The sequence below is a fragment of the Tursiops truncatus genome, chromosome 14, assembly GCF_011762595.2.
Source record: "Tursiops truncatus isolate mTurTru1 chromosome 14, mTurTru1.mat.Y, whole genome shotgun sequence".
NCBI lineage: Eukaryota > Metazoa > Chordata > Mammalia > Artiodactyla > Delphinidae > Tursiops > Tursiops truncatus.
In genome coordinates this window covers 43256185-43282661 of record NC_047047.1, presented here as the reverse complement: position 1 = coordinate 43282661, position 26477 = coordinate 43256185, and the positions used below count along the sequence as shown (strand labels likewise).

Here is a 26477-nt window from a genome sequence, read left to right as displayed (position 1 = left end):
GGCATATTAAATATTTTAAGCCAAAGGAATTTTAAAAAACAGCAGAAGCAGGAAGGTCACTCAGGACTCCCCCTACTTGTCCTCTTCCCTGAAACAGGTCGTAAAACTCTCATGTGAAAGATGCCTTCCCTGTACCAGGAGGAAAGAAGACATTCTTAGCACCAAAAGCAGGGAATTGAGGACGGAGAAGGCTGTACAAGCAAACCTTATCAAACTAACCCTTATCTTCCTACTTATTTCTTCATCATTTACTACCCCAGCCCAAACCTCTTTGTCTTGTCAATTCTTCACAAATGTATTTGTGAGGAAAGTTATAAAAGCTTCCCGTTCTGGTCATTTTGGGTCTTTATTCACTTGTAAAGGCTCCTACATACACATAAAAATTCAATAAAATAAAAAAGACTGTTCATCTGTCTTCTGTCAGTTTAATTTTCAGACCCAGCCAGGGACCCTATGAGAGTTAAGGAAAACTTTTTCCTCCCCTACCATAGAAATGACTCAACGCTGTTGCAGTACAGAAGCTCCCACTGTCTGCACATAAACAAATGGGTGTGGCCATGTTCCAATAAAAAGTTATTTAGGGACCCTAACATTTAAATGTTATATAATTTTCAATTCATGAAATATTGTTTTCTTTTGATTTTTTTCAATCATTTAAAAATGTAAAATTCATTCTTAGCTGGCCAGTCTGACAGAAACCTGGTGGTAGTCAGACTGGACCCATGGCTACAGGTTACTGGCCTTAGCTGCAGGCCAGCCCTTGATGCTTAGAAACTGCTGCTTCTCTTTAGACCTGGAAATGGGAAGGAATACAAGAGATTTGTAAAACAAAACTTCATAATGTTACGCTTCTAAAAGCAACTTTAAGTCTGTTTATTAATCTAAGAAGTTACTAACATAAAGTACATTTTTAAACCAAGTTAAGAAAACATTTAAAGAAACAGTGAGGCAGCTCTGAATGAAAGAGCTGTCCATTCTTTGCCAGTGTTATTGCTGGACATTGGTTAAAAACTGAAAACAAAAACAAAACTTTGCTTGCATTAATAGGTGAGAAATAGCATCTCTCTATTGTTTTCATTTACATTTCTTTGATTACTACTCATATGGAATTTTTCCATGTTCATAAGCCATTTATATTTCTTTTTGGGTGAATTGCTCATTGCCTTCTGCCCACTTTTCTGTTAGGATATTTATTTTTCTAATTTAGTTTACGCAAGCTCTTTATATTCATATGAACCCTTTATCTACTATTATAGGTAACAAATATTTCCCCATTCTCCCTAGCTCTCTTATGTTGTATAGTGTGTTTATGATAGTTCATCTTTTTAGTCAAAAGCAATCTTTTCACAACCTACAGACTGGGAGAAAATATTTGCAAATGATGCAACCAACAAGGGCTTAATTTCTGAAATATACAAAAAGCTCATAAACTCAATAACAATAAATAAATAAATAACCCAATCAATAAATGGACAGAAGACCTAAGTAGACTCCAAAGATTTCTCCAAAGAAGACATACAGATGGCCAACAAGCACATGAAAAGATGTACAACATCACTAATTTTTAGAGAAGTGTAAATCAATCCTAAAACGAGGTATCACCTCACACCAGTCAGAATGGCCATCATTAAAAAGCCTACAAATAATAAATGCTGGAGAAGGTGTGGAGAAAAGGGAACCCTTCTACACTGTTGGTGGAAATGTAAATTGGTGTAAATTGGCAGCCACTATGGAAAACAGTATGGAGGTTCCTTAAAAAGAAAAAAAAAAAAACCAGAGTTATCAATATGATCCAGCAATCCCACTCCTGGGCATATATCCAGACAAAACTCTAAATCTAATAGATACAGGCACCCCAATGTTCATAGCAGCACTATTTACAATAGCCAAGACATTGACACAAACTAAATGTCCATTGACAGATGAATGGGTGAAGAAGATGTGGTATAAATAAGATGGAATACTATTCAGCCATAAAAAAGAATGAAATAATGCCATATGCAACAACATGGGTGGACCTAGAGAGTATCATAGTAAGTGAAGAAAGTCGGACAAAGACAAATATCATATGATATCACTTATATGTGTAATCTAAAATATGATACAAATGGACTTATTTACAAAACAGAAACAGACTCACAGACATAGAAAACAAACTTATGGTTACCAAAGGGGAAAGGCGGGGGAGGAATAAATTAAGAGTTTGGGATTAGCAGATACGAACTACTATGTATAAAATAGATAAACAGCAAGGTCCTATTGTATAGCACAGGGAAATATATTCAATACCTTTTAATAACCTATAATTTAAAAGAATATGTATAACTGAATCACTTTGCTGTACACCAGAATCTAACACAACATTGTAAATCAACTATGCTTCAATTAGAAAAAAACAGTCTTTTCTTTTATATTTTATTTCTTTTATGCTTAAAATAAACTTCCCCCCTTCAAGATCACATAAACAATTGATTATATTTCCTACTATTTGGGGAGTTGCATTTTGTTTTTCTTTTTGGCCACAGTGTGGGGCTTGCAGGATCTTAGTTCCCCAGCCAGGGACTGAACCCAGGCCCTCAGCAGTGAGAGTGCGGAGTCCTAACCACTGGACCGCCAGGGAATTCCCAGGAGTTCCATTTTCTATTAAACTGTTGGGACTTGGAATTTACTTTGATATATAAGCTAGGGATCCAAAGTAATATTTTCCTAAATAGCTCATCTATTTTCCTATATTCAAATCCTGCCTAATCTTCAATCTCAGCTCAAATGCATGTCCTCCATGAAGGCTTTCAGGATCTCCCACTCGGGAAAGAGCTCACTCTCCTCTCAATTCCTACTATCCCATGGTTTTTCTTTCTTTCTCGTATTATGATTATCTGTGCATCTCTCTTCTATTGTACCACACTGTAAGTTCCTCGAGAGCTGGGACTGAGTTGTATTCATCTTTGTATCCCCCAAAGGTCTCACCCACTGGTGGAAACAAAGGGTGAGTGATGGCAGCTCAAGGCCCTACCCTCATGCCTCTGCTGCCTCTCACAGAGGGAGGGCGGATCAAAGCTCACAGCCAGGAGGGAACTGCCTGCCTAGTGCATCTGGGGGATTTGTGGTGGCCACGAGTCCAAGGCAGCTGTTATTTAAACAAGACTGGTATTTATAGAACAAGGTCATGCACTCTGGGCTGAGCAGATACAAAAGTGAGCAGAGATGTCAGTCAGGCTCTGGGTAGATAAAGGGCCCTCTGGGCACCCGGAGCTCTCATATCCGTGAGCATCAGGAATGTCCATGCCACTCCCGGACAAACAGGGATCCCGAGACAGGATTTCTCACCCTTGACCAAGTATAATTACAAAAACAGAGATTGGGAGATACTTCTGAGTGACTCAGGAAAGGCTGTCTGCCATGCATGGAAATCAATGCAGACTAGGTTCTGAAAACTCTCACTGTGCCCTCCACTGCCTTAGAGACTGGGCTTTAACTATAAATCACACCTTTCTTATCATGTTAAATTCAGGTTTTTTTATATACACACACGCACGCGCACATGCACACATATATAGCTTTAGGGAAGTATGATTAAGCATTTTAAAATACTGGCCTATTTCAGTTGTAATTCTCTGAATTCTAAGCTGTAGAGCACTTAGTAAATTGAGTGTCTATTTCCTCCCAGGGTAGAAAGGGAACAGGATGGAGAGGGCTCCAGGGTGGAGGATGGGCCTGGAATTCCACGGGTGTTTGTGTGTGTGTGTGTGTGTGTGTGTGTGTGTGAGAGAGAGAGAGAGAGAGAGAGAGAGAGAGAGAGAGAGAGAGAGAGAGAGATTGAGATTGAGAATGGGGATTTATTAGAGGCAGGAGTCCCTTGCAGTACACACGTGAGTGGGGTTTTCTGGTTGTCTCTTTGTTTTGTTTTCACTGTATTTTGAGGGGAAGAGTCAGCAAGAGTGGCTCCAGTGGAGAAACTGGGGAAGCGGTGTTGATAAAAATCGTCTATTCTGGATTTGGAAATAAAAAACCACTAGGCCTTGTCTCTATCCTTACCGATCTCTCCTCACTTATTACCCTGATAAAGAAAATAAGAAATAAGAGAAATAAGAACAAACAAAGAAATAAAAGAACAAACTCTATGACTAGAATCCAGAAAATAGTAAGAACAGAGGATCTACAGGAACTCTTAACGGTTATATTCCTCAGAGAATAGTTCCAGGAGCTCTGTGCTGAACACGTTCCTGAAAAAACATGGCAAGAGAAGGTCAAGGCCAGAAGTCTTTCAGGTCCACAGCCTTTTCTAGTGACCGCAGGCTCAGCTGGCTATTGCTCCAAGTACCATTTCTGAATGATGAGAAGTAGAGTTGTTTTAAATCTACAGATTGAGCTATTATTAATTTTTTAAATAAATTCATTTATTTATTCATTTATTTAATTTTTGGATGCATTGGGTCTTCGCTGCTGCACGCGTGCTTTCTCTAGTTGCAGTGAGCGGGGGCTACTCTATGTTGCGGGGCGCAGGCTTCTCATTGTGGTGGCTTCTCTTGTTGCAGAGCACAGGCTCTAGACGCGTGGGCTTCAGTAGTTGTGGCTTGCGGGCTCTAGAGCACAGGCTCAGTAGTTGTGGCGCACGGGCTTAGTTGCTCCCCGGCATGTGGGATCTTCCCGGACCAGGGCTCGAACCCATGTCCCTTGCATTGGCAGGCAGATTCTTAACCACTGAGCCACCAGGGAAGCCCTGAGCTATTATTTTTAAATGCATCCACTTGTGAATTGTTTCAGCCACAACTCTTCAAAGATTGGTAAATTATAAACCCTTAAAATCTTGAAATTTAATAAAAACCCAGCTATATATGAAAAGAGTGCTAAATTCCCTTTAAGATGCAGTAAATGTCCAAAATCATAAGCCATAACACAGAGTCCAACAAGTAGGTGCCTGCATGGGAGAAAGTCCCCGAGCAGCTTGAGCCCTTCCACAATAGATGCAAAATTGGGCAGATGTCAACACTGATGATAAACCAGGGTGACTCCAACACAGCTTGGGCTCCACTGATCACTCCCGGTATTATCTGTGCTTACAAAAGCCAGATCCTCACATTTCTTACAGAAGGACCACCAGGTACAGTATCACGTAGCTAGATGAGCCCTGAATAGAAAAGGGATACATCAACTTTAATGAGAAATCCACCCCTGGAATTTCTGTCCTCTGAAATTTTTCACTCTGGATACTGACTTGGCATTCACCAAGCATTCTGCTGAAACACCTTCTAGAACAGGAAGAACTTGAGCAGGATGGCTATTTTGCTGTTATGCCCTAGAGCAAGAAGGTGTCATTATGTAAGCACCCTGTCAGGGGTTTGTCAGGGGAAAAGCAACAGTGACGCAGAGCATGGGATGGCCTGGGCGCCCTGCAAGCACACAGCATCTCCAGGCAGAGAGCAGACAGCCTCTAACTATCTGAAAATGAAGCTCACTCAGCCAAGGAAAGAGACTGAGGGCACACCCACATAACGTCTCCGACTTGTGCAGGGGGATTATTACTCACAGGGAGCAACTGTGTGCCTCTACACTGAAGAGTGAGACATCTGGCTCACACCCCTAAGTAGGAAGAGAAAACTGCGGGTAAAGAAGGAATGTTATCCAAAAAAAAATTCTGGCATCTCAATTTCAGAGGGTCTCTTTCATCAGTAGAAAGTACAACTGAAGCTATAAATGAAGCAGGGGCGAGGCCAGGTGACCCCTTCTCATCTTCCATTTTCTTATGACGATAGGTATTTACTCAAGGTTACAATAATATCAAGAAAGCAGGGAATTCCCTGGCGGTCCAGTGGTTAGGACTCTGTGCCTCCACTGCAGGGGCCACGGGTTTGATCCCTGGTTGAGGAACTAAGATCTCACATGCCGCACAGCATGGCCAAAGAAAGAAAGAAAGAAAGAAAGAAAGAAAGAAAAGCTATACTTCAATTAAAATTAAAAAAAGAGAAGCAGAACAATCAAGAATACCTTGTGATATATCAGAGCCAATAAAGGCTGGAAAAATTCTTGCTGATGAAGAAAACAAACGTTCCCAAAGAGCATTTCCTGATTACTTATTAATCATGCAGACCAATGTCAATCTATCTTAAGAAATATATACATCCATTTGGATCCATTTTTTTTGTTTGTCTCATTCTTTAAATAAACACCAAATGCGTTCGCTCCAGAAATAAAACTAAAAGCCAACCTCAAATCAGAGAAAACACAAGTTATAAAAAAAAAATTACATTATCTTTCTTTTTACTCATTTGCTTGCACACCTTGGGAAATCTGCTAGTTGCAAAGTTGTTTTTTATTTTCCAATAATTTCTGAGAGAACATTGGAATATTTGCAGGAAAGAAACCACTTCACTTTAACCTCACTCTTCCACGACTTCCAAACAGAAAGTAAGTATAGATAATGATGAAGCAGTTTTAGAGACATCCTAGGCCCAAATAAACAGTGGTATTAACAGAAACAACTGAATGTCCCCAGCAACTGTAGAAAAGAGATCTCACAGCATAGTCCTTATTGCAAGTCACTTCCTTCTGTGATCACCTCAGGGAGAAATCAATGCTTTCCTCTCTTGTTCCTATAATCCCACCTTGAAGGTTGTGTGCATGCGTGGGGGGAGGGGAGGAGAGGGTCGTCCCCCCATCCAGGACCACACTAGTGACTTTCCCCTCACAGCCGCCTCCCACCCTCCACTGGGTGTCAGAGACTAGCCCCAGGGACCCCCTCAGGAGGGTGTCTGGCTGTTTGAGAGGAGGGGTTCCCCACTGGGCAGTTTGGGTTGGGTTCAGCGAAAGCAAAGTCCAATTGTGGAGGCCAAGTGGCTGGTAAGTGTCTAATAAATGTTAACACCCACCCAACCCTGTCTTCATCCAGACACATTAAAGAGAAATATTTGCTAAAATCCCCTTGAAAACTGTTGTGTACACCACCGTCATTCGTCTTCCTGACTGCTGCTGCCTTTTGTCTTTTGGTGGCTGGCTCGGCACAGACCCTGCAGGATGACTCAGCGAGCTGAAGTCTGCCTTGTGGGCATGCACGGCTCTCAAAACTGCTGTAACTACCAGAAGCAGCTGATTGCAGTGGTCCTCTGGGGACTCTGCTCCAAGGATGACAGTCAAAAGGAAGTGAGCACTTGGGCAGTGCCTTCCAATTCAGCGCTGCTGAAATCAGGGAAGGGTGCACCTGAGCCTTGGGAAGAGCTCAGGGGGGCCAGCTCGAGAGGCTGCTTGGGGACGAGCTTGCTGAGGACTATACCAGGCCCACCTCACCAGCTCATGATATTGGGTGGGGTGACGACCGTGATGACTACAAATAACACTGCTAATAAAGGTGCTGTGGACCGCACGCTTATTACTCGCTAAGCACTTGGCACAGACAGCCTCGTAGCAACCTTGGAAGGCAGACATAAAATCCTCGTTTTACAGGTGTGGAAACTGGAGGTCACAGAGCCTACAGCCAAGTGGTGATGAAGCAGGATTTGAGCCCAGACCTGGGGATTAGGAGTCCAGGCTCCTAACCCCATCAACACTCCTGGCTTTCAAGAAGCTACACTGTCCATACCTATACAGCTCCAAACCTAAGAAAGCATGGCCAGCGGAAGGGCTAGGAAGCCCCCAGCTGGCCTCTGAGCTTTCTATAGAGGAGCCTCTCCCCAGGCACTGCCCCTGCAGTGAACTTGGAGCCAGACTCTGCCCCAGTTATGTCTGCAGCAGCCCTCAGAGGCTCTTCCGGAGGCCGACGCTTCAGGGCACTGCATCCACACTGCTGCTGGCTCCCAGCCCAGCCTTGCAGCTCGGGCTGTCTTATGGAAACAGATTTCCAAATGGATAAACACTGAAGTTTCAGGAGGAGGCCTGCACTTCTATAACTGAGTAAGTAGGGCTTGAAGGGGCAAGGATAATTATAACAGATGACCCCCGACTCTCATCTAACGCTAGAATTGGAGCTCTCCTCTGCTAGAGGGTTCATCAGAGCTGCTCATGACTCTGGTTTACTTGTTGGATTTCTTCTGCAAACCCTCAACTGGAGTTTGTGGAACCACAAAACAGCTAAAAGTGAAAAGGGGAAGTGGCAAGAGTCTGGCGCCTGCAAAGATGGGAAAATTGGTTTCTGAATAACACACTGTAGAATGAAAACTTGTGACCAGAACAACGTGGGCAGCCAGGAGCTCAGAGGATGGTCCAGAGAGAGCAGGCCTGGCCACACTGTGATTATTCCAGGGCCCAGATGAAACCTCAGGGCTGGCATGAGAAGTAGGAACACGGTGACCTGACAAGGAGAGAAAGGCTCTGTCCTGCGCTTGTCACTAGAAAAATAGAAAGACTCCCCACCAAGAGGGACCCCCGCACTCTTTCTTCCGGGAGGAGGGGAAGGGGCTGGGGCCATGGCTCCCTGAGATGGGGGAAGGCGTGTCCTCTTCCTTGCTGGAGGGGGGCATTGCTTACCTACGGAAGAGGGTCCCTCAGAGTCCCAGTGCTGGGGTTTCTACAGTCTGGGGACACTCAGGCCAGTGTGGAATTGAACACAAGCCTCATGGATACTCCCTGACAACAGACTAGGATCTCAGGTGAGGCTGTGTTTGCCTTTCTCCTCATTAGCACCCCTGACTGCTCAGCCCTCCCAGGAAGCTTCTGTCAGTCAGTCTACAGTAGGGAGAGGAGACAGGGTGGCAGTGGCAGCTGCTCTGAGAGGCTGCGGCAGTGACCCTTGTTGCCGTTAGACAATATTATAGGCTCATCGGCCTGCTTTCCTCTCACATACCGCCTCCCCCCACGTAGGAGTCGCAGAAGCACTTACTAGCCTTGTGGGAAGATGAGGGAGAGGTGACCTCCAGGCCAGAGCAGCTGGGGACCCAGAAGGCCAAGGAGCCCTTGGCCCAACAGTCTGGTGCCAAATGTAGGAACTTCTCTGCTCCAGGAATGTTCTTGGCCACCCCTCCCCGGCCAAAAACAGAAAATCAACTCCTTCTGACCTGGGTCCTGAGCAAGTAAGCCAGGTCGGGAAAGAAACGCTCCAACGCTCGGCCTCTTGGCCCCTGAAATGGCCTCACAGCCTTGCTTTGGGAAACCGTATTTTACTTAAAACTTGATTTTCTTTGTACTTGTTGAACGTTTTGCTTTCCTTTTACAATGCTAAGTATTCAATTTATAGAAAAATATAACTAGGCTTCTTTTTCTCCAGTCAGCAGTTTGGAATCAATTGTCTTTCCATGAATCTGTAGTAAGACAGGCACAGTTCAAACATTTTGTGATGTCACGTCTCCGCTCTGAGACTTGGTGCATCTTTCGCTCCTGATGGCCCTGGCTTGTGGTTCCTCCCACTGCCGTGAGTTACTCTGCGGCTCCACCGTGCAGCCTGAGAGGTGAGTCAGCACAGGGAGAAAACTCCCTTCTCTAAGCAGGGGCTGGAGCTGGAAGGGGACAAGAGGCTCCAAAGTCCAGGTCACGAGAGATGCCATGATTGCCTAGGGTCACTCCGAGAAGCAGAGAAGGTTACACACCCATCAGGCTGCCTTTGACAACCGGTCCTACTGTGTTCTTCTCTGAAGCTTCTCTGGGTGCAGACGCTCAGGGTTGGTGACAGCATAAAGAACAGCAGTCCCCATCCCCTCCCCATGTCAATCCCAGGGGACACCAGAGGGTGTATCAGCTGACAGGCAGCATTAAAGACAGCTTGAAAAACAGAGGTACTTACTGCACTAACACCTACATCTGGGCTTACAGGTCTCATGAACTTGGGATATAGAAGCCAAGACTGAGAGAGAAAATTAAAAATTCCGCCCTCAATCTACCAAACTATGTTCTTGCCATATGGGTTAAACTGTGTGTATTAGATCTCTACAGCTTTTGTAGCAACCTACAACAAACTTAAGTGACGTAAAAGAACACACATCTTATTCTCTTACAGCTCTGTAGGTCAGAAGCCTGACAGGGGTCTCACTGGGCTAAAATCAAGACGTTGGCAGGCCCGCATTGCCTTCTGGGAGCTTCAGAGGACAGTCCCCTTCCTTGCCTTTTCCAGCTTTTGGAGGCACCCACATTCCTTGATTCGTGGTCCTCGTCCTTCATCTTCAAAGCCATCAATGGCTGGTTGAGTCTTCCTCACAGCATATCCCCCTGAAACTGGCTTTCCTGCTCCCTCTTCTTGGAAGAACCTTGTGGGCCCACCTGGATAAACAGGTTCCAGGGATTGGTATGTGGACATCTTTGGTGTGTGTGTGGGAGGGATGATTCTACCTACCATAACTGTGGAAGGTCTTTAGAAATTTGAGAATAAAGAAGAAACGCCCTTATCATAAAAGAGTGGAGAAAGAAGGGAAGAAGTCCACCCCCCTGTCTCAAGCTGCCGATGTCACTGCCCAGGAAACACAGTCTGTTCCCAATATCCCTCAGTAGTCTACTCCAGGGCACTAGGACTTTGTCACCAATAGAAGGAAAACATTCTGTCAGGCTCATCCCTTTCGGCAGGTGCTTCTTCTCTCACCACATGAGAGCAGGGGAAACTGTCAACTTGCATATCTTGTTCAAAGTTAGAGTCACCAATATGCCACTACCAAATGACTGCCAATTCCTTTAAGCTGTCCTTTCAGAACCATTTTCCAACCTTTGAACCATTTTGACGGCTCATTGCTTGCAGAATCCCAATTCAGGGAGGCATGAGGCTTTGGGGCAAGCCAGTGCTTATAAAGTGACAGCTAAGGCCCTCTGGCATCTACTATGGCTACCATTGTTGTCACCAGTTTCTGTTGTGAGAGACAACCCTCAAAAGAGGATCATATAACAAGGAGACGGGACCAGCCTCAAATTCCAAAGCCAGTCTCATTTGCTTCAAGAGGCTGATCTAGAACAGGCAGCTGATAGGACCCTGGCTGTGCTAGAAGTCACGTGACGGGTTTGAAACAGATAACGAGAAAAACACACCAAGAGTACCAAAGCCTAGACATAAAAAGATGATAAAAATAGCTAAGAGTTACTAACACACACAGTGGTTAAGAGCAAAGACTCTGGTGTTAGGCTGCCTCCGCCACATACTAGCTGTGGGATCCTGGGCAAGTTTTTTTAACCTCTCTGGGCCTCAGTTTCTTCATCTGAAACTGAGGGTAACAATAGAACCAATCATATAGGGTTGCAGAACCTAGCACATTGGAAGCATTCACTGTTAGCTGGAATTATTATTAGCTAGATGCTACGCTAAGGATTTTTCAAGCATTTCCTAATTAATCACCAAAATAGCCCCATGAGATCTGTACTAATATTATAATCTCCATTTTTAAGATGGAGATGACCTTAAGGTCACCTAGTTGGTAAGTAGCAGAACCAGAACCAGAACCCAGGTTGGACTGCCTCAAAGGCCTTGCTCTTAACCTCTGTGGAGAGCAACAGTCTAGAGGGAAAGACTGACAGAAATTGTGCCTTATATGTCTTGTCTCTTCTACTCTTTCTAGCACATGCTTTAAGCACAGTTGTTTGAGTGATGGATGAGAAAACCTGAATGAAACTAGCAGGAAGACAGACATGTGTTGCCTTGAAACAGTCCTGGGTCACCCTCTACCTGATCCAATGCCACACACTGGTTGAATGTTGGGAGCTCAGAGCTCTGAGCATTTCCTTTCTGTAAAGGAGAGATGCCGCCTCCTGAAGGTCCTCCTAACTCTCCTCCATCCCATCCCTGGCACAGAGAAGACACAGCTGGAGCCCTGGAGCAGTCATTCCCAGTCCTCATTTGGCAACATCCTGTGAAATCCACGATTGGCTCAAGGAACACCATGAAATTCTCACTAACCAAATTAATTTTAATTTGCTGTCATTTTAAAGGAAAATCTGTGCAGCTTTGAGGAGTTGCTCTGGATCCAAGCAATGAGAGGGCGCGGCAGCTTTACAAAGGGCGAGAATCGCTGTGTTGAAAACTTAATGAAATCTTGAAGACAAAATGTTGAGCAAAAGAAACCAGACACCAAGGAGGAGGTACTTTGTAATTCCATTTAGATAAAGGTCAAAAATAGACCAGACTACGCTGGGCTATCTAGGGATACAGTTTTAGACTGTAAAAATATAAAGGAAAGAAAAGAAGTGATCACCACAGGAGTCAGGAGAGTGGTTCACTTTAGGGTAGAGAAAGGGTTTGGGATTCCACTGAGAAGGCGCCTCCTAGGGTTCTTGACCTGGGTGAAGTGACCAAGGGTTACTTATATGATAATTCATTTAGTTTTACACACTTCCCTTTATATAATTCATCTATGTGCTTTTCTGTGCGTTATATTTTGCAATAACAAAGGCTGGGTTTGGCTTTGTTTCTCTAATGAAATTTTCAGCAACCCCACCTGAGAAGACATAGAAAAAGTTATAGGAACAATTAACTTTTAGTTGGACTGTTGAGACCTTGAGAGATCATCTAGCTCAGTAATTTTTAAACTTTAGCACGCATAAGAGTCACCTAGAGAGCAGGTTAAAACACAGATTGCTGGGCCTCACCCTCCAGGGATTACGATTCAGCAGGTGGAGTCTGGGGCCCAAGATTCTGAATTCCCGATGAGCTGCCAGATGATGCTGATGTTACCACACTCAGTAGCACTGATCTAGTCTGTTCCCAAAGTGTTGCCCCATCCTTTAAAAGACACCCAAGGAAGACAGTCCACATGACACAGGCTGTAAGATATGGTCCTCAACTTGATTGTTAATGCAGAATCTGTCTAGCTTCTAGTCTTGACAGGTTATTGAATCTAATTCATTGTTCTTACAGGAAGTACTCCTCCCTGCACCCCAAATACATACACACACACTCTCTCACTCTCAACACAGTCAATGATCTGTGTCCATTTGAAATTCTACAAAACCAGAAGTAAGGTTAGTGGTGTTTGAAATCATGCAACCAGCCATCAGTGCAAAGGGAAAAGGACAGAAAGCTTCTAGCTCTTGGGATCATGAAAAGAGACTGCTTTCTAACGCAGATAAGGGCACAACCGTTCTGCGGTTCCCTGTTCTACTGACTGCGCTCAGCCAACAGCCATCAATATGGATCGCTGCCAATGTATCAGGGAGAAAACAGCCTGACTTCTCTCCTGTCTAAATTCTGCATTATATTTCCTTGTATGCTATGCAAAATGAAAAACAGAAGCTAAAATTAGAAGCTGAGGTTCTAGTGAGGCTGATGTGTATTGGGGGAAAGGCAGAGAGGAGAAGTCATAGTCGGGGGGGTTCAGAGGAGAGCTGCCTGGGGCCCCTTCCCAAGCTGTCACAGACAGCAGCCTGGAAAAAAAAATACAAGGGAACCAGATGAAGGTGGGAGGCTGCTGCACCACCCAATTATCACACCTGCAGAGAATCCTTGTGGGTTTTTTGGGTTCCCTAAAAGTGCCCTGACCTACTTTTCAAAATGTTGTTTCCTTATTCACCAAAATACACTCTTAGTGAATTGCAGTCAAATTTTCTGCAATTATCCAATCTACAGTTTTAGTTTCCACTGTGAGAGCTATCGTATGTGTCTCCATGCATAATAGTAATATATTCAACAGTATCAGGCTGATGGTGGATATGATGAATTTCTTAAAGTGACAGGCAAGCTTCAGTTTTAAATGAATCTATCTGGAAAGCTTAGAGCAAAGCCTTGAGTCTATTTAAGAACACGTGATGGCTGCTGGCTTCATCCCTCAGCTAAGGGGCCCAGGCTCACCAGATGTGAGTATAAAAGCCTTAAAGTGGAAGTAAATACAATGATGCCTTGGACGTATAGGACCCTTTTCTTCACAGAACCTCAGGCATTCCTCGTTACAGTGTAATCCCGTATTCTCTGGGCAGTGACCAGACCACCTTGGTGGCAGTGACCAGACCACTCAGCCACAGTGGAAATTTTGGAAGTATTACAGGGAGCAAAAAAAAAAAGAACAAAAAAAACAAAAACAAAAAGCTGTGGGGAGAAGTAAATATTCCCCTGGGGTGTCGCAGGGCAGCCTTGCTCCCAGGCAGGTGGGGCAGCACTCAGATCCAGGGCATGTGGTTTCAACAGCTGCCTCCTCCTCCCTTCTGTCAAAGGGCTGCTGAGAAAATGAGATGGAACTTGTGGCCAACCCATAATTATACAGGGGCGTAGGAATCAGGCCACTGACTAGTCGGCTTCCTATTTCTCCTTCTCTCAGCCCCTGGCCAGCCTGAGAGGTGGGAGGATGTGGACGGGATTCTGAAAGTGCCTCTCCATTTGCTTCTTAGGAGCTGGGGAAAAAAAAGCACGGTCAGTGCAGCGGCTGTCAAATGAAAGCCCATGGCTGGGTGTGGGCCGTGTGCACCTGGACCAGCCAGGAGGCTGAGAGTGGGGTGATGGATGAGTCCCACACCCACCCTGGGTGCCTGCCTGGCCCCCGCAGCACCTGAGTAGGGCCGGGGCATCACAGAGCCTCTCTGAAGAGCACAGACCCAAGCAGAAGGAAACAGAAGGTTCTTAGAAGCAAGGCAAGCCTTCCTGTTCTCTGAGGCTTCTGCTCCCAGCAGGCCTTCCCCACTCCCCGGTTCAGGGCGTGGGCAGATGCAGGCGCAAACTGCCGCTGGACCCCTGGCAGCCCCAGGGGAACTAGAGCCCAGGCGCCAGGCCTCCCCAGGGGCCCTCCTCATGGCCGGGAGCTGACACCCAGCCTCTCACTGTTCCCCAGCTCTGCTTGTCCCCTTCCCGCTGCTCAGCAGCCAGAAGTGGCGCAGGGGAATCAGAGAATGTGAATCTGAACAGATTAACGTGGAGATGGTTAAATAAATGTCCAGGTGATTTTTCTGTGTTTCTATGCTCCTCTGACCCCCATTCTAAGACAAATGAACAGTGTTTATATGAGTGAAGGCCTGGGGCTCTGGCTACGAATATAGTGTTGTTATTATTACAGCAACTGGGAGGGAGTCATGCCACCTCCGGGCAGGGCTCTGGTGGGCCGTGTGGGAGGCGACTGTCAACAGCTGCTGGGTGGAAAGCTTGTTTATTGTCAGAAGCCTGGCGCAGAGATCAAGACAAGCTTGGTCTCCAGATCACACCCACGTGGCTGCAGGCAGCGGCTGCTCCAGATATTGCATCGAACTGCAGGGGTCCCCAGGATACCCAGTCAAGGATGATTCAACCAACAAGGAGACCCAGGAGAGCTGGGAGAATTCCTGTGGGACCACCCAACTGAACACTCCCAAGAGAAAAGTGCAGCATACAACGCCTTCCCCAGCAGACCAAACACAAGAACCCAGAACCAGCTGCAAATCCCACACAACAGCTCCATGTCCTGAGACAGTTTCTCATTCATTCACCAGATACTTATTGGGCACCTTCTCTGGCAGATACTGTACATGGGACGAGGAATAGAGCAGTGGACTAGGCAACCCCAATCCCTACTCTCACAGAATTTACAGTCTAGAAGAAATTACTTGCAATTAAGCTGGTTATTATGTGATGAGTGTTTTGATAGAGGAGAGTCAAAGAGGAAGAGCACAACAGTAGGGGAAATGCAAACTGACCACAAGGAACTGCCTTGATAGGGAAACTGTCACTAAGAGATACTGTGAAGTTCAAACTATTAGGGTCTCAAGAGATGTCAGCCTAAGGCTGTCACTGCTTTCTCTCTTTCTTCAGCTAATTAAACTTTTAGCTAATATCTACCCATCTGGTGCCTGTTCTATTTCATTACCAGTCACTCGAACATAAAACTCTGGGAATAAATAATTATAATCATAGAGCATCCATCAAAGTATCCAGAGTTCTATGGGAAGCATGACTGACCCCTTTATCCATTGAGGTCATTATAGTCAGCATGCTATCCTCATGTTCCATGATTCTTACTCTTCCTCTGACAATGATAATCACCAGGAGCCTCTCCCCCGAGAGGGTCCAGCCCTTTGTGGTATCATACAAGCAGCCTTGTATCAACTAAGAGCAGAGGATGCATTAGACATCCTCAACCACAAAGACAGAAAAAGTGAGGTGAAGAGAAGTTTCACCAACTTCCTCCAGCACAGCAACCAAGGTGAATCCTTTAAAATGCAAGTCAGATGATGCCCTCTCCTGTTCAAAACCTTGCGAGGCTCCCCAGCTCGCTCAGACTGAAAGTTGAAGTCCTAGGGCTTCCCTGGTGGCGCAGTGGTTGAGAGTCCGCCTGCCAATGCAGGGGACACAGGTTCGTGCCCCGGTCCAGGAAGATCCCACATGCCGCGGAGCAGCTGGGCCCGTGAGCCATGGCCGCTGAGCCTGCGTGTCCGGAGCCTGTGCTCCGCAACGGGAGAGGCCACAACAGTGAGAGGCCCGCGTACCGCAAAAAAAAAAAGAAAAAGTTGAAGTCCTGAGGACGGTCCACAAGGTCCTCCATGAGCCAGCTGCTCATTACCTCTCTGACCTCCTCTCCTGCTAATCTCTCTGCGTCAGTCATATGTGTCTCCTGGCTGGTCTTCTTGAACACACCAAGCACACTCCCTCCTCAGTGCCTTTGTACTCATCCCTCTCTGCCTGGCACTTTCTTCCTTCATATATCCACATCCTCATTCTCTCACTTCCTTCAAGACTCTGCTCAAATGTCACGATACCAGTTTGTAAGGGGCTTTCCCTGGCCACCCTATTTATGACAGCAATGCCTCCTTCACAGTCCTTGTCCTCCTGCTCTGCTTTATTTTTCTTCACAGATGGTATCACTATCGGACACACTGTATACTTTGTTTATTGTCTGTCTCCTCTGCTAGAATGTATACTTCTTTAGGACAGAGGGGATTTTTTCTGTAGTTTTTCCCCCTACTGTTTTCAAGTGCCTGGCCCATAGTAGAACCTCAACAAATATTCATTGAGTGAATGAATGGATTAATCAATTAATTAATTAATGATAAATTAATTGGGAAAGGAAGACCTTTAGTAAATGGTGTTGGGACTTGGTATTCCAAACAGAAAATAATAAATTCAATTCCTACCCTGCACCATACACCAAGCAAATTCTAGATGGATTAAATACCTAGATATAAAAAGTCAGGGCTTCCCTGGTGGTGCAGTGGTTAAGAATCCGCCTGCCAGTGCAGGGGACACAGGTTCAAGCCCCGGTCTAGGAAGATCCCACATGCCACGGAGCAACTAAGCCTATGCGCCACAACTACTGAGCCTGTGCTCTAGAGCCCGCGAGCCACAACTACTGAGGCTGCATGCCTAGAGCCTGTGCTCCGCAACAAGAGAAGCCACTGCAATGAGAAGCCCATGCACCGCAATGAGGAGTAGCCCCTGCTTGCTGCAACTAGAGAAAGCCCACGTGCAACAATGAAGACCCAATGCAGCCAAAAATAAATAAATAAGATAACTAAATTTATTTTAAAAAATAAAATAAAAATAATAAACAGTAAGTCAATTATATCGCAATAAAAAATGGAAAACATTAAAATATATATAAATAAAAAAGAAAAAGTGAAACCTTCAAACTTTCAAATCATAAGATAGGAGTCTATCTTTATGATTTCAAAATAGGAGAAATTTTCTTAAATAAGAAGTAAAAAGCACAAGCCATACAGAAAAAGATTCATACATTTAACAACAACAAAAATTAAAACTTCTGTACATCAAATGATACCCAAAACAGCAAAAGAAATTTTAAAATAAAATTTAAAAACCAACAAAGTAGGATAAGAGATCTATAACACATTGGTCTCACAAAATATTAGAATTTGGAATATATAAATAATTCCTATAATAATAAAAGGTAAATCCCAGTAAAAAGAAAAGAAAGGCAATCACAAAAGAAGAAATTTAAATGGCCAATAAATGTAAGTAAAGCTGCTCAACTTCACTAGAATGCAGGGAGACATAAATAAAAGCCATGAGCCACTCACTTCTATTAGACAGCCAGCAGTTGAAAATCTGATAAAATTTTATGTTGATGAAATTTTGGAAAAACTGAGACCTCTCATTTACTGCTAGTTTAAGTCTGAATTTGTACAGCAACTGTGGAGGGGAATTTGGCAGTCAAACTGCAAATGCACACACTGTCCAACTCAGCAATTTTACTTGTTCTGGAGAAACCCTTGCACATATGCATAGGAGGACATATGTGAGAATGTTCATAGCAGTTCTGTTTGAAGAGTAAAACATTGGAAGCAACCTCAGTGTCCATCCATGGGGAATGGATTGTCATATGTTCACACAAAGGGCTACTATCCAACAGGGCTTCATAAACTTTTTCTGGGTCAGACATTAAATATTTTAGGCTTTGTAGATCACCTAAGTCTGTACTGCAGATTCTTTTTTTTTTCTTTAACATATTTTAAAAATGCAAAACCATTCTTAGCCAGATTTGCTCACAGGCTGGATGCTTGTAGCCATAGTTTGCCAATCCCTGCTATAACAGCAATTAAAATTAATCTATTGGGTCTATTTGTATCAACTTGAATAAGTCTTAACAACAAACAATGAGTGAAAAAAACAAATTCCAGAAAAAGTATGTACAGTTTAGGGAAATATTTAATCTTCACAAAATATAAATATATATACATATGTAGTAAATCTATAAAAATGTGTATGGAAAGGATATATATAAATTCACAGTAGAGGTGAATTGCTTTTAGGGAAGCAAGAAGGAAAACAGGATTTGAGTAGGATACCAAGTAATATTATATTTTTTTCTTTTATATAAAATAATCTGAGGCATATATGATAAAATGTAAATACATATTCATTCAGGGTATTGGGCACATAAGTGTTTCTCATGTTATTCCATGTACTTTCCTATAGTTGATATTTTTTCCTGAAATACATACAGAAAAACAAACGAACAGCAAGATTGCTAGATCATATATCAAAATTTTAATAGTAGTTATTTCTGCTAGGTGGGATTTCTTATTTTTACTTATCTGTATTTTCTAAATCAACATCTGTCTCTAAAAACTGGAGTTGATTTTGTAATAAGAAAATAAAGTTTTACTAGCCACAGCAATCAGACAAGCAAAAGAAATAAAAGGTATCCAAATTGGAAGGGAAAAGGTAAAATTGTCATTATATGCAGATGATGTGATACTATATATAGAAAATCCTGAAGACTCCATACAAAAACTACTAGAACTGATAAATGAATTCAGCAAGGTAGCAGGTTACAAGATTAACATACAGAAATCAACTGCATTTCTTTACACCAACAATGAAATATCAGAAAGTGAACGTAAAAAAAAACAAAACCTTTTAAAATTGCACCCCTGGGGACTTCCCTGGTGGTTCAGTGGCTAAGATTCCGTGCTCCCAATGCAGGGGGCTGGGGTTCGATCCCTGGTCAGGGAACTGGATCCCACATGCTGCAACTGAGAGTTCACATGTCACAACTAAGGATCCCACATGCCACAACTAAAGATCCCGCATGCCACAACTAAAGATCCTGCATGTTGCAACTAACAGATCCTGCATGCCGCAACTAAAGATCCTGCCTCTGCAACGGATATCCTGCACTTGGCAACGAAGATCCCACATGCCACAACTAAGACCCAGCACAGCCAAATAAATAAATAAATCTTTTAAAAAATAAAAAAAATAAAATTGCACCCCCAAAAATAAAATACTTAGGAATAAACCTGACCAAGGAGGTGAAAGACTTATACATTGACAATGATAAAACATTAATAAGGGAAATTAAAGATGATTCAAAGAAATGGAAAGATATCTTATGCTGTTGAATTGGAAGAATTAATATTTTTTAAATGGCCATACTACCCAAAGCAATCTACAGATTTAATGTGATCCCTATCAAATTACCCATGACATTTTTCACAGAACTAGAAGAAATAATCCTAAAATTCATATGGAACCATAAAAGATCCAGAATTGCCAAAGCAATCCTGAAGAAAAAGAACAAAGCAGGAGGCATAACCTTCCCAGACTTCAGACAATACTACAAAGCTACAGTAATCAAAACAGCATGGTATTGGCACAGAAACAGACATATGGATCAATGGAACAGAACAGAGAGCCCAGAAATAAACCTACACACCTATGGTCAATTAATCTTTGACAAAGGAGGCAAGAATATACAATGGGAAAGAGACAGTCTCTTCAGCAAGTGATGTTGGGAAACTTGGACAGCCACGTGTAAATCAATGAAGTTAGAACACACCCTCTCACCATACACAAAAATAAACTCAAAATGGCTTAAAGACTTAAACAAAAGGCACAACACCATAAAACTCCTAGAAGAGATCAAAACATTCTGGACATAAATTGTACCAACGTTTTCTTAGGTCAGTCTCCCAAGGCAATAGAAATAAAAACAAAAATAAACAAATGTGACCTAATCAAACTTACAAGCTTTTGCACAGCAAATGAAACCATAAATAAAATGAAAATACAACCTACAGAATGGGAGAAAATATTTTCAAGCAATGCAACTGACAAGGACTTAATTTCCAATATATACAAACATCTCATACCACTCAACAACAAAAAACCAAACAACCCAATCGAAAAATGGGCAGAAGACCTAAATAGACATTTCTCCAAAGAAGAAACACAGATAGCCAACAGGTACATGAAAAGATGCTCTTCATTGCTAATTATTAGAGAAATGCAAATCAAAACTACAATGAGGTACCACCTCATACCAGTCAGGATGGCCATCACTAAAAAGTCTACAAATAGCAAAGGCTGTAAGGGGTGTGGAGACAAGGGAACCCTCCTACACTGTTTCTGGGAAGGTAAGTTGTTGCAGCCACTGTGGAAAACAGTATGGAAGTTCCTCAGAAAACTAAAAATAGAATTACCATATGATCCAGCAATCCCACTCCTGGGCATATATCCAGACAAAACTATAATTCAAAAAGATACATGCACCCCTAAGTTCATAGCAGCACTCTTCACAATAGCCAAGGCATGGAAGCAACCTAAATGTCCACTGACAGAGGAATGGATAAAGAAGATGTGGTACAGGGGGATTTGAGAAGATGGCGGAAGAGTAAGACGTGGAGATCACCTTCCTCCCCACAGATATATCAGAAATACATCTACACGTGGAACTACTCCTATAGAACACCCACTGAACGCTGGCAGAAAACCTCAGACCTCCCAAAAGGCAAGAAACTCCCCACGTACCTGGGTAGGGCAAAAGAAAAAAGAATAAACAGAGACAAAAGAATAGGGACGGGACCTGCACCAGTGGGAGGGAGCTGTGAACGAGGAAAGGTTTCCACACACTAGAAGCCCCTTCGCGGGCGGAGACTGCGGGTGGCGGAGAGGGGAAGCTTCAGAGCCACGGAGGAGAGCGCAGCAACAGGGGTGCGGAGGGCAAAGCGGAGAGATTCCTGCACAGAGGATCGGTGCCGACCAGCACTCACCAGTCCGAGAGGCTTGTCCGCTCACCCGCTGGGAAGGGCGGGGGCTGGGAGCTGAGACTCGGGCTTCGGTCGGAACCCAGGGAGAGGACTGGGGTTGGTGGCGTGAACACAGCCTGCAGGGGGTTAGTGCGCCACGGCTAGCCGGGAGGGGGTCCGGGGGAAAGTCTGGACCTGCCGAAGAGGCAAGAGACGTTTTCTTCTCTCTTTGTTCCTGGTGCGCGAGGAGAGGGGATTAAGAGCGCTGCTTAAAGGAGCTCCAGAGACAGGCGCGAGCCGCGGCTATCAGCGCGGACCCCAGAGACGGGCATGAGACGCTAAGGCTGCTGCTGCCGCCACCAAGAAAACTGTGTGCGAGCAGAGGTCACTATCCACACCTCCCCTCCCGGGAGCCTGTGCAGCCAGCCACTGCCAGGGTCCCGGGATCCAGGGACAACTCCTCCGGAGAACGCACGGCGCGCCTCAGGCTGGTGCAACGTCACGCCGGCCTCTGCTACCGCAGGCTTGCCCCGCAACCGTACCCCTCCCACCCCCGGCCTGAGTGAGCCAGAGCCCCGGAAGCAGCTGCTCCTTTAACCCCATCCTGTCTGAGTGAAGAACAGACACCCTCAGGTGACTTACGCGCAGAGGCGGGGCCAAATCCAAAGCTGAACCCCAGGAGCTGTGCGAACAAAGACGAGAAAGGGAAATTTCTCCCAGGAGCCTCAGGAGCAGCGGATGAAATCTCCACAATCAACTTGACGTACCTGCATCTGTGGAATACCTGAATAGACAATGCATCATCCCAAATTGAGGAGGTGGAGGACTTTGGGAGCAAGATATATTATTTTTTCCCCTTTTCCTCTTTTTGTGAGTGTGTATGTGTATGCTTCTGTGTGTGATTTTGTCCGTATAGCTTTGCTTTCACCATTTGTCCTAGGGTTCTGAACGTCCGTTTTTTTTTTTCTTTTTACTTAAAAATTTTTTTCTTAATAATTACTTGTTATTTTAATAACTTTATTTTACCTTACTTTATTTTATTTTATCCTCTTTCTTTCTATTTTTTCTCCCTTTTATTCTGAGCCGTGTGGAGGACAGGCTCTTGGTGCTCCAGCCAGGCATCAGGGCTGTGCCACTGAGGTGGGAGAGCCAACTTCAGGACACTGGTCCGCAAGATACCTCCCAGCTCCACGTAATATCAAACGGCGAAAATCTCCCAGAGATCTCCATCTCAACACCAACACCCAGCTTCACTCAACGACCAGCAAGCTACAGTGCTGGACACCCTATGCCAAACAACTAGCAAGACAGGAACACAGCCCCATCCATTAGCAGAGAGGCTGCCTAAAATCATAATAAGGCCACAGATACCCCAAAACACACCACCAGACATGGACCTGCCCACCAGAAAGACAAGATCCAGCCTCATCCACCAGAACACAGGCACTAGTCCCCTCCACCAGGAAGCCTACACAACCCACTGAACCAACTTTAGCCACTGGGGACAGACACCAAAAACAACGGGAACTACGAACCTGCAGCCTGCATAAAGGAGACCCCAAACACAGTTAGATAAGCAAAATGAGAAGACAGAAAAACACACAGCAGATGAAGGAGCAAGGTAAAAACCCACCAGGCCTAACAAATGAAGAGGAAATAGGCAGTCTACCTGAAAAAGAATTCAGAATAATGATAGTAAAGATGATCCAAAATCTTGGAAACAGAATAGAGAAAATGCAAGAAACATTTAACAAGGACCTAGAAGAACTAAAGATGAAACAAGCAATGACGAACAACACAATAAATGAAATTAAAAATACTCTAGAAGGGATCAATAGCAGAATAACTGAGGCAGAAGAACGGATAAGTGACCTGGAAGATAAAATAGTGGAAATAACTACTGCAGAGCAGAATAGAGAAAAAAGAATGAAAAGAACTTAAGACAGTCTCAGAGGCCTCTGGGACAACATTAAACACAACAACATTCGAATTATAGGGGTCCCAGAAGAAGAAGAGAAAAAGAAAGGGACTGAGAAAATATTTGAAGAGATTATAGTTGAAAACTTCCCTAATATGGGAAAGGAAAAGAAGATGTGGTACATGTATACAATGGAATATTACTCAGCCATAAACGAAATAATACCATTTGCAGCAACATGGATGCAACTAGAGATTATCATACTAAATGAAGTAAATCAGAAAGAGAAAGACAAGTATCATATGATATCACTTATATGTGGAAACTAAAATATGACACAAATGAACCTGTCTACAAAACAGAAACAGAATCACGGACATAGAGAACAGACTGGTGGTTGCCAAGCGGGAGGGGGTTGGCAGAGGGATGGAGTGGGAGGCTGGGGTTAGCAGATGTAAGCTTCTATATATAGAATGGATAAACAGTAAGGTCCTACTGTATAGCACAGGGAACTATATTCAATATCCTTGATAAACCATAATGAAAATAATATTTTTAAAAAAGAATGTATATATATATATATATATATGTAACTGAATCACTTTTCTGTACAGCAGAAATTAGCACAACATTGTAAATCAACTATACTTCAATTTAAAAAATAAAAATTAAAAAAATAATAAAGTTATAAAAACTTTCTAAGGTACCAGCTCCACTATTGAACATGTCTCATTTGGGGAATCCTGCATGAAGAGAGAAATCCTACTTCCATCTCTGAAGAACTTGAGTGTCATCCTGGAGAAAGCACTTGCACTGGGTCAAAACAAGTACCAGTCATCTTACCTAGACATAAGACCACGTCTGCTTTTCTGTCTCCTGTTTCTCCATCCAGTGAACATTCTTCTCCTTGGCTGGGCAAGGCCTTAGGACACTGCCCACCACTCTCTAGCACTGTTAGAGGATGAGGCTGTGATGATAGTTAAGCACCAGTGGGAGATCTGCTACCTGGCACCTGGCAATGGTCATCCCCTGTGCTCAGCTGACCTCTCACTAGGCCTAGGTCACCAGCTCTTGGGGCAGGAATGGGGAGAATAAGTACCCTCTGTTACTTATTGTGACTTCCTCTCTACCTTGGGAATATAAGTTTTTCAAGCTGTTTATCGGTATGGAACCCCTACTCTACAACTTAGGATGTGCTGGGTTTCCATTTTTAGAACACAGTACTGGTGTTTATGGGTCCCCGACTTGGAGCGCTTTTTGGCTTGCAGTACAAAGATGCTTCTGCTTCCCCACCAAGGTTTGCATCCATGCCCTGAATCAGGGCTGACTCCATGAGTTTGTAACCTGTGCAGTCATACAGGGCCCAACTCCCAGATTTGGTTCAATTCTCTGTGGCCACTCTCTTGAAATACCTCATAATTTTACCTTTGAATTTGTGTTTTGTAAGCAAAGTCTGATGATACAACAAAGCATGTGGGTGAGCAGAGGAGATACTCTGACAGCAGAGCACAAAGACACACACACACACACACACTCCAGCCTGTGGGCACAGTAGGCAATGTGCTGAAGGGACAGCCAGGCCCAGATCTGAGCTCAGATTAGTGACAGTGGTGGTAGCAACAGAAGAAGCATTGATGGCAGTAGTGGCCACAGCCCCAGAAGAGGGAGAAGCTCCTCATGGAAGCAGTGCCAGTACAGCGGTGGGAGGCCAGCAGACCCACCACCCCCAGAGCCCATCCCTGCAGCACCCACACAAATAATAACTCTCCAGTCTGAGCTCTGGGATGGGAACTGCTATTGCTCAGTCAATAAACAGGTGTCAGTAAATTATTATAAAATAAAATTGTGCACATGGACATTGCAATAAAACCCAGCAGAAAGTTACTAGAATTCTTTAAATAGTTTAGAATTTCTGGTTTTGAAAAATGTTACAGCACTACAAAGCAAATATCCACAGACTTAGAAAGTAAAGACCATTGCATTCAACAGAAAGGACATTATTTTCGTATGAAGCTTCAGATAAGCCAATTATTAATAAGAACGAATTTTAAATTAATTAATTTTATTATAATGAAAGATAAAGCAATAGAATGCATAAATAAGCATTTTTAATTATACACAAATCACGAATTGCTTTCAATTTCATGTACAACCTCTGCAAGTTACTGGAATACCAGAGGAAACATTAAAATGCCATTGTATAAATTTATATTTAAAATTAAATTCAGACATACAGGAAGCTGATCATCAGCTCTTGCCATACTAACATTTCTATTTTGAAATAATTTACCCTATTGTTTCAGTCTCTAATATACCTAACATTTCCAGTAAGAGTTGTACCACAGAAGGATCCTTCTCAAAATTAACGATTTTCAAAAATTATTTGAGATCTTGCATTTGCCAAGAGTGACTAAAGTCACTTTCAATTACATCAATTGAAAATGAAGTTACTAAAAGTACAACTTTTGATGACCTAATAAATGAATTTGCAAAAAAGCAAACCAGTAAAATCTTATGATCAAGTTATTGCATTAATAAAGTGTGATCATTTATTGTATTATGTAATATTATATGACATCAAAAGCATGTTTTTGCATTTGTAAGTTTATGTTGTAATTTTATTATTTTTTTTGCGGTATGCGGGCCTCTCACTGTTGTGGCCTCTCCCGTTGCGGAGCACAGGCTGCGGACGCGCAGGCTCAGCAGCCATGGCTCACGGGCCCAGCCGCTCTGCGGCATGTGGGATCTTCCCGGACGGGGGCACGAACCCGTGTCCCTTGCATCGGCAGGCGGACTCTCAACCACTGCGCCACCAGGGAAGCCCCCTATGTTGTAATTTATGTAACATTATTATGCCTATTATGTTTATAAGCTACAAGATCTCTTTAAAAGAAAAAGTTTTATATTTTAGTATAACAGCACTTTTCTTTCCTTCTTTTTGGACAAGGGACCCACATTTTCATTTTGCACTGGGTCCTGCAAATTATGTAGCCAGCCCTACCCTGGACCATTTTCTAGAGGTGATCTGGCCACCACTGCTCTTTGTAAAGGAGGTCAGACAACTATCTCTTAGGAAGCTGGTCTTGGGAAGCAAAATGACCCATTCAGAGATGGACTGGGGACCTTGTGTCCCGATTACACTGGCCCACAGCTGAGCAAAGGCAAAATAACACACAGGCCAGTCATAGGCCTCTTCTCTGTTGACCACAGTGGAATTGCTAGCTCCCCATACATAAGCTCCGCAGCCAGTTATGGCTGAAAGCATCATCCCAACCTCCCTCTC

At 43.8% G+C, this 26477-nt stretch overlaps 1 protein-coding gene across 2 annotated transcripts in view; it reads right to left on the bottom strand.

The window, feature by feature from the left end:
• The window catches only part of CLHC1 (clathrin heavy chain linker domain containing 1), a 171469-nt gene that overhangs the window by 37745 nt on the left and 107247 nt on the right, over positions 1–26477 (bottom strand). Inside the window, exon 15 of one of the 2 annotated variants that reach the window (XM_073791647.1) lies at positions 21776–22060. The exons of the other annotated variant lie outside the window; for it this stretch is intronic. Within the exon in view, the coding sequence (XP_073647748.1) occupies positions 21791–22060 (270 nt within the window). The 3' untranslated portion in view covers positions 21776–21790. Of the gene's footprint in view, positions 1–21775; positions 22061–26477 lie in introns of those variants that run through there. 2 annotated transcript variants of the gene reach the window in all.